Genomic DNA, 9,187 nt, shown 5'->3' on the forward strand with positions numbered 1-9,187 from the left:
TGTATCTATGTGATTAATGGTAATACCAGGATGTGGTCCAGATGACCCTCCAGGATGAGGAGGATGAGGACGTGGAGGAGGAAGATGATGAGGAAGATGAAGGCCCCTATATCCCCCCCGAGCTCAGCAGTGCTAGTGAGGTGCACAGTAGTAGTGAGGATGCCAGCTCCCTTACCTATTCTTCCAGCTCTGAGCACATACCGCCTCCACCCCTCACCCCCCCTCCCCCACCACCAGTTCAGTTTAATGATCCCCCTGTTCCTGGCAGCTTCACCCCTGACAACATGTCCCGACAGCTCACCTTCCGCCGCCACCCAGGACCTCCACCTCCACCCCCACCTAGGGCCAACCCTCCACCAAAGCGACAATCTATCCACAAGGTGCTCCCTACTCGAGAAGAGCTGATTGCTCACCAGGTTCTTCAGGAGCACCACTCTCTACCGGCTCAGCCCACAGTCCACCCCCAGCACCCTCTGCAGCAGATGCACCAGTCCCTACCCCCACTTCCCTCCCCTGACCTGTCTCCTTCATCCATCCCACGCCATGCCATCTACCAAATGCACCACCAGGCTCATCAAAGTCAGCAAGGCTATCAGATCCATCAGAGTCATCAGGTCCGACAGAGTCAACAAATGCAGCACAGTCATCAGGTTCATCAGACTCAATCACCTCAACCAAGCCACCAAATGCATCAGAACCACCAGGCACATCATTCTCACCAGACACAGCTCTCCAGTTCCATGGACAGGCTCGACAGAATTGAGCGTATAGAGAGGTCTGATAGACATGTTTATGATATTCATCAGCCTCCCCCTATGCACCCAGGTCAACAGGTTTCCCATGTTCATCATCAAAGCCATCAAGCTCACCTTTCTAGCTCCATGGACAGATTGGACAGACTGGAGAGGATGGAATGCTTAGAACGAATGGAGAGGATAGAAAAGATGGAGAGAGCTGACAGGCAGGTACATCACGTTGACCTGTCTCAGCCAACCGCTCATGCCCTTCACCAAGCACAACAGCTCCATCCAGGTCATCAGCCCATGTCTATCCATCCCAGTCTGCAGAGCCACCAAATCCATCAGGGTCACCACATCTATCCACCAGCCCAACCTGCTCCACCCTCTCACCAAACTCATCACATCCATCAAATCCACCATATCCATCAGACACAGCCTGTGCAGTCTACGCCTCAGTACCATCTTATCCACCAACCCCAACAGCCCTATCAGACCCAGATCCTCTCCACCTTCCAGCCCCAGCCTCCATCCCAACCTCCACCCCAACAGCACCAACAGCCCCAAAAGCAAACACATTATCATCAGCAGCAGCACCAACCGTATCAACAGCAGCAGCCGCAGCCACACCAAACCCACCAGTCCCACGCTCCCACTCAAGCCAGGCAGAGCCCTCACCCAATGCACCACCAGCACCACCATGAACCTCAACTTCAACCACAGATTCTTCCCCAGCCTCACCTTCAGGAGGGCTCCACCATGGAGCCCCCTCCACCTCCACCGTTACCTCCTCCCTGTGTTCCACCCCCTCTACCGCGGTCCTCACCACAGAAATCAGACTCCAGCCATATGAGTGTGAAAAGACTGCGCTGGGAGCAGGTGGAAAACTCTGAAGGAACTATCTGGGGACAGGTAAGGAACACAAGATACACATGAACATGCATTTATCTATAGTACCTTATAAACAAACAGCCTTTGAGTGAACTAAAATGGTCTTTTAGATTTTCTTTCTAGCTAACATCACTTTGTAATACACTTTGTAATACACGATCTTGTACAACTTGATTGGAAGAGCGCATATTTTGGAGGATGTTCAGGCAAGCCTATAATTCATGTAAATTAAAGCACTAAAGGAACAAGACAAGCTGAACAATTAGTTAGAGACCTTGTTGTCCCTTTGGATTTGCTATAGAGTCTTTTCTTCATCTAGTCTCATTATGCTCAAGGTTTTGGTCCATAGATTATTATGCATTGAGCGCAGTCCAATTTGAAAAATTGGAACTGAAGAAGTTAGCAATTTAAAAAAAGGACTCGGAGCCTAAATCTTTATATACATGTTGATGACTTTTGGATTAAGCGATGTCAAGGAGGAGTTCTTAAAAGGAAAGAATTAACCTTTTGAGGCACTTGCAATGCTATAGCTGCTATAACAGCAACAGAACAGTAAGAGTGTGGAACTCTTAATTAAATGTCCACCAGGATTAAAGGAATTTAGGCCTGCTGGGACTGTGTGAGTTTATTTCAGTCTGACACAACTGAGTGTGGGAGTGTGTTTAAGTCTATCAGTGCTGGGTGTGCTAGGGGAGGTTTGTTTTCTTTACTACAGCTTGGAGAGGATTCTGATTATGACAAGCTAAGTGACATGGTGAAATACCTGGACCTGGAATTGCATTTTGGCACACAAAAGGGTCCCAGTGAGTAAAATGTGTCTGGTACAGCTGCCGCCGTTTTGTGTTTGTTTTGTGCCTTTTTGCTTTTAGTTTTGTGTTACAGGTCCTCCAGAAGATGGCACTCTGACAAGAGCAGTAACAAGTGGCTGGTTCGACGTGTGACTGGTCATATTGGATCGAGAGCTGATTTGCTAATGAGACAATCAACCATCGGTTAAATACATCAGTTGAGAGTGTGCTGTTGCCCCATGATGTCTTGAGCGTTAGACTCCATGCGGTCACAGTAGATGCAGGTCTTGTAATAGGTTCTTTAATAGGGCCTTATGAGATTATATTGCACTCTGTGTGACAGGTTCTTTTAAGAGGTTTGAGAAGCTATGCTTAGGTGTTACCTAGAGCGCTTTGAGAAGTACTGGCTTTCCACCTATGGCTGTATGTGCATAGGAGTGTGAGTCAGTGTGTGTATACAGATATACACATTTTGTTGTTTATTCCTATTTTCATCTTTTGGCGCAGTAGAGGTGGATTCCATTTTCTTTTGCCCCTTTTCTCCTGTTTCGATGATAGGGCAGTTATGTCGTACTTCTCTTTTGTTTTTCTTTTCGTTTAGGGAATTGAATTTCCGGAGGGTTGTTAGTGTTTTGTGTATGTTGGCCTATGCCCACCCTAACGTTATGCTGCTGATATATTGTAAGTGTGTGATTAAATATATAAGTATACTGATAAAGTGGTTAATTATATTGCAAATCCTGCATCTCCGTGAGTTTTCATTTATGTTGCATCCTTTTGGCCTTAGACCATCAAGCCAGTACATTAGGGTCATAACATTGTCTGTGTGCCTGTGTGTGTTTTTGTGCATCTCTGTGTGAGAGAGAGAGAGAGAGAGAGAGAGAGAGAGAGAGAGAGAGAGAGTGAGAGAGCGAGAGAGAGAGAGAGAGAGAGAGAGAGAAGAAGAAGAAGAAGAAGAGAAAAGGAGAGAGAGAACCATGTGTTAAAATGTAAACAATGTTTTACTAGTTCAAAACCTACTCCTTGTCCTCATTGTGGGAGTTATATTGAATGCAGAGAGAAACTTCTGTAAAAGAAAAGCCTTTGATTTATGTGACTGGAGACAGTCACAGGCTTGATGCTGCTTGCCACAACAACCTGACACACATTTGAGGTTATTTTGGTTTTTTTTACTCCATGTTTTTAAGTCCTTTTATCATATTTCTACTGACTAACTCTTGGAAATTCAGTATTTCATATAACAGGCCCAATTGCAAATTAACTGATTTCTAGTTCTAAGAATAACTAATTAATTTCTGCAACTAGTTTCTTCACATCCTCACTATTAAATTATGTTTCAGTCTCTATTCCAGAACCCACACCTCAACCTGAGACGTTCAAAAAGAAAGATATTGTTGAGATTCTTTCCCATAAAAAAGCCTACAATGCCTGTGAGTAGGACAAGAACACTGAGGAATGCTTACTTTTTGTCTCATGTCCAGCATCTAATTGTGCTTGGTGGTGACAAGCTTGGGATGGTTGTGCTTATTTGAGATTTTGCTACCTTTCCATTATAAATGACACTTATAATCTTGCTAGTCTCTGTTAGGCTTTGCTGACCTCTTTTCGGTGTTGTCAGCCCATGCTAGACTGATTCTAATGCTGTTAACTTGTGATAGCTTGCTGAATGTTGTTAGCCAGGTTAGGCTGTCACTGGCTATTAGCCTTTGCCTGTCTGATCTGCTAACCCATGTCAAACTCTCTGCTCCGTACTGACTGCAGCCATCTTGATTGCCCATCTGAAGCTGTCTCCGGGTGAGCTGCGTCATGTGCTCATGACAATGTCGACTGATCGCCTGGAGCCAGCGCACATCAAACAGCTGCTGCTGTACGCACCTGACGACGAGGAGGTGAAGCAATATGAGCAGTACATGGACAACCCCAGCAAGCTCAGTGATCCTGATCAGTTTGTCCTGCAGGTTGGGACACATACATACACTTGACACAACTCATACCTGACATACACGGTTATGGATGAAACAGTTTGCAGGATGCATTGTATTTGTTTTATTGAAAAATCATACTAGTGCATTTGTGTCCGTATGTCTGTTTCCAGATGCTGTCGGTGCCTGAGTATAAGACCCGTCTGAAAAGCCTGCATTTTAAGTGCACACTGCAGGAGAAAACAGAGGAGATGAGAGGAGGCTACGATTTTGTCTACAAGGCTTCTTTGGAGCTCAAGAACAGTAAGAAGCTGGCAAAAATTCTGGAGGTAGATCATCATCTCTCTATGACTTCTCTGGGAAGTGCCCAAACAAATTATTTTTTTTTGCACACATGCATGCACACACACACACACACACCAAAATTGAGATGAGGCTGATGTCAAAGTTCCTCATACCCTTTCCTTAAACATCGGAACACCTCAAGCTCAATGCTTTTTTTGGCTCATTCCTCTATTACAGCTGAATGTTACTGTATCTTGCCCTATAGATTTCTGATGTAATAGTGCAACAGTGTAACACAGCAGTAGTGTGATTGTTCATCTGCCGCTCATTAGCTCTAAGTCTGCTTTTCTTTTATCTTTGATTTTCCAGTTTGTCCTTGCCATGGGGAATTACTTAAACAATGGCCAGCCCAAGGGAAGTAAGACCACTGGCTTCAAAATAAATTTCCTCACTGAAGTGAGTGCCTTCATTGATTTGTATAGATTTTTCTTCCCATTCTAATGATGGCAAACATGTTTTAGCCAGTCCTGATCTGTCATTTTTTAAAAATAAAGCTTTGGAATCGTGTTTAAATATATTTAAAAACTGAAATTCACACTTGCATAACTTAACTCTGAAGCTACACCATTTCCATGTGTATGTCACCCTTTTACCTTATAGCTTGCCACTACCAAAACAGTGGATGGCAAATCAACTTTCCTGCATATCCTGGTCAAATCATTGTGCCAACACTTTCCTGAGGTCCTGGACTTTGCCAAAGAGCTCAAAACTGTACCACTCGCTGCCAAAGGTGAGCAGCTGTGATTCTCTGACAGATTTTGATTGTAATTTCTCAGATCCACCCTACAACTGAAAAAAATCAAGGGGTTAGACTAGTACATACACATGAAGGATGACTAATAAGATTCACAATTTTCCCTTGTACTGTTGTATGTGTAGTGAATCAGAGGAACATCACATCAGATCTGAATGACCTGCACTCCATCATCCAGGATATTCGCTCAGCCTGTCTCAAGATGCCAGCCACTGCTGAGGACCGCTTCGCTGTTGTTATGAGTGTATCCTTCCAGAACAGCCTCTCTAGACTCTGCACATGGTGGTGGTACACAACCATGGTGGTGTTGGTGGTGGAGCATCTGAGACTCATTGTGTCTAGTCCCTGGGCATGGCAAATTTTGAACAGGGCCATTCCTGTGAGTAATAGATGATCCTGTGATTTGCAAATCCCTGCAGTACTTTGAGTCAAAACACTTACTGCTGAAAGGTAATGATTTACTCTTTAAAAGAAGACTTAAAGGCTGAAGGTAAACATTAGCACCCGTTAGCAGTATATGTAAACTTGGCCAAGCTGTTTGCAGAGAAGTTGTTTTAGGTGGAATGAACAAGCTGATGTCTCAGTGAAGGTTATTATGCATTTTCATCTCTTAATTTTTGCATATATAGGTTTTTTCCTTATTTGCAGCATTTGGCAGATGCACTTTTCCAGAGTTACTTACATATTTACCAGTATGACAGCATGTGCACTCTCTAGGAAACAAACACCTGACCTTGGTGTTGCTAACTCCTTGCTCTACCAGCTGAAGTACAGAAGAACAATATGTTTGTAACACAGACAGACAGATTTACAGAGAGCCACATAGACACACACACAATACCTCTAAAATAACTGCTAACATACCCATAAGCTGTATTAATTACATTTTCTAAAAACATTATCAACAGTATATTCAATGTATTTCCTAAACAGCATGCATAACAGGTCATATAGTGAAGTACTCTAGTATTCTTAATACTTTTATTTAGGTTAGAAATTTCATATTTTGGTTTTCTTAGTAGAGTTTAAATGAGGTGTACATTTAGTGTGTTTTGTATGTTAACTGGGTGCTACTGATTGGAGAGGTAAATATGAAGTGATCTGTCCCAAGCTAGGCTGGCTGTGCCTTAACCTGATGGCGTGTGCAGGGCTTCCTGGAGAACAGCCACCCAGCAGTGCAGTCTCTGGAGTCTCTCCAGCAGAGAGCCATGGAGGAGTTCTGTAAGGTGGCCTCCTTCTTTGGTGAGGACGGCAAGGCTACCACCACAGAGGCTTTCTTCGGCATCTTTGCCGAGTTCATCGCCAAGTTTGACGTGAGTTGCTCAGACACTATGGAAATGGTGTGCTTCCAGTGAATGTGTATTGTGTTGTTCATGTGAAGAAAATTCTGCTTCTGTGGTTATTCTAATGATTGGCTAGTGTGTAGTGTTTGTAGTAGGGAGGCCACTGAGGGACATTTCACTGTAATGCAGTAACATTTCTGTGCATGAAACCTGGATAACATGTATGGATGTTCTCATGAAATAAGTTCATATTATCGTGTGTGTGTGTGTGTGTGTGTGTGTGTGTTTCTCTTTGATTGTGTGTGTGTTACAGAGAGCTTTAATGGATAACCAGGCCACAGAGAATCCTCCAAGAAGCCCGCGCAGTCCCCGCATGGCGTCTCCTCTGGCATGGTGAAGAGACATACACACACAACACACAAATGCACATATTCATACATACATTATAAAAACACACTGTATTTTAATTCTACATTTATATAACACACACATACAGGCAAGCACACACACAGTGGCAAAACTGTTGATATACACTGACTCCACTGTAGCCAAAATGACTTCACATCTTATTCTTTGGTTCTATGGCATAGGCTACACGGAGTTATTTAATTTTTTTAAGTCAGTTTACAGGTTTCCACTTTGATCAGACTAAACAAATGAATTGAAGGCCTATAGCTGATGATAGAACATAGTGCTGCTTTTTGCTTGTGGCACTTACAAACCACGGCCATTTTTAAATGAAAAGAGGGTATGTAGCACCAGAATACCAAACAACTTATCCGTGTTCTAATGTACATATACATTATACAGATATAGTATTGAATAAGTTGTGAAACGCAAAAATGTGAACAGAACTGTGAAAGAAATGAAACAAAGATTAAAAACTTGTGGAAAATGCATTGGTATAGATTTAAATATAGATTATTTTGTGTTCAGAATGCCTGAGGTCTTTGTTCAAGAGATTTAACTGATTCTCATAGAATGTTCTTACAGAGGGCACTTCGGATATAACATATTGTGTTTATTATAGGGATATACTGTTGATTTATGATTATGCTAATGTCTTAACTAATAGAGTGATTCCTCATATGCCAGATGATTAGATGCAATATGATATGAAATAATATTATAAGAGGTTATAGTTTGCATAGATCTATTGTAGTAGCACAGCTGTGATCATGAGAAGAGTAGATGACATATTTCTGTACTGCTTTGCTTTGTTTCTTTTTTTTCTCAATCAGTATCCATAATAATCAAATAAAAAGGATGTGATTTTACACAGAAGTGTAAATATTTGTTGGTTTTCTATGGTTGTTGGTAATGGTTTTCTAAGGTTGGTAGTGAGGAATGCCACTTCTGCCCTGCTTTCTGCATTAACATACTGAGACTGTGATAATTTTTTAATCATCATATGTTGCTTTAAATGTTAAAGGCAATGAATTATTATAATAAATGTTTTATGTTCCCTTAATACTTTTACATTGATGGAACATACAAGATGGGAAAAGCAAATGTAGCTTTATTTATTTGAAAAGTACTTTCTTGTGTATATTTTGCATTCATTTGTTATTATTTATCATATTTTATTCTTTTTATTATTATTGTTTATTATTTCAAGTGTTCCATATGGGAAAATATTTTTATTTAGTGTACTAATATAATGTGGTTAAAACTGATTTACTTTTTTTGTTTAAATGTTTGAATTTTTCATAATGAAAAATATGTATGGTTTCTATGTATTATAATTATCATAATTGTTTAAATTCAGATTTAAGAGGCCTGGGGAGTTTGCAATGTAATCATAAAGTTATATAATCACAGGTTTACCAATATTTAAAAATACAATTGTGAAACCTTATATTAATTAACAATATCTTACTTGTTTCTCAAACAAAACCAAAAAAAAAAAAAAAGCCCTGTTAACATATACTATTCCCTATCATATAAAGTATAAATTTTGTTGTGCTTTACATTTAAAAACTTTTTATTTTTTTGGGGGGGGGGTTTATTCCTATCTTGACACTGTTTTCTTTGTGATCTGAGTTTGGCACCCACATTGCCATGGTCCTTGGACCTTTCTTAATGTTTATAATCCTGAACTGTGTTCAGTTTTATTCCACAGCTGGCAATTATGAATGTACTGTAATACCATGCGCTTGGATGCAATTCTTCAATATGCATGTTCTTCAGTTAAGTAATACTCTCAGAGCACCTCCAGTACACATTGTATGCCACTCATTTGAGAGACTTAAGTTATTGCAATTTATTTCATGTTTTCTTTGCTTTACGCCAACATGTTTTCTTATAATGTTGTCGCTCTACTCTGTAACTGTGGATAAATGTTGTTGCAACATCACTCTGTTAACGTTTTGGTAATAAAATCTCCTTACATTTTAACCAGCATGTGTAGTCTTATATAAGGAGTGAAAGAAAATCGGAATTTGATCCCATGGTCAGAAAGGACACT

General features: G+C 41.0%; 1 protein-coding gene across 2 annotated transcripts in view; it reads left to right on the plus strand.

The window, feature by feature from the left end:
- The window catches only part of grid2ipa (glutamate receptor, ionotropic, delta 2 (Grid2) interacting protein, a), a 29,770-nt gene extending 20,647 nt beyond the window's left edge, over positions 1 to 9,123 (plus strand). For both annotated transcript variants that reach the window (XM_035524801.1, XM_035524829.1), the window contains 10 exons: positions 30 to 1,649; positions 2,344 to 2,431; positions 3,757 to 3,846; positions 4,178 to 4,374; positions 4,512 to 4,667; positions 4,993 to 5,079; positions 5,284 to 5,413; positions 5,563 to 5,681; positions 6,586 to 6,750; positions 7,034 to 9,123. In XM_035524801.1, coding sequence (XP_035380694.1) covers positions 30 to 1,649; positions 2,344 to 2,431; positions 3,757 to 3,846; positions 4,178 to 4,374; positions 4,512 to 4,667; positions 4,993 to 5,079; positions 5,284 to 5,413; positions 5,563 to 5,681; positions 6,586 to 6,750; positions 7,034 to 7,117 — 2,736 coding nt within the window. In that variant the 3' untranslated portion in view covers positions 7,118 to 9,123. The remainder of the gene's footprint in view (positions 1 to 29; positions 1,650 to 2,343; positions 2,432 to 3,756; positions 3,847 to 4,177; positions 4,375 to 4,511; positions 4,668 to 4,992; positions 5,080 to 5,283; positions 5,414 to 5,562; positions 5,682 to 6,585; positions 6,751 to 7,033) is intronic.
- Positions 9,124 to 9,187: the final 64 nt, after the last annotated feature.

The sequence above is a fragment of the Electrophorus electricus genome, chromosome 1 (assembly GCF_013358815.1).
Source record: "Electrophorus electricus isolate fEleEle1 chromosome 1, fEleEle1.pri, whole genome shotgun sequence".
In the NCBI taxonomy this organism is placed as follows: Eukaryota; Metazoa; Chordata; class Actinopteri; order Gymnotiformes; family Gymnotidae; genus Electrophorus; species Electrophorus electricus.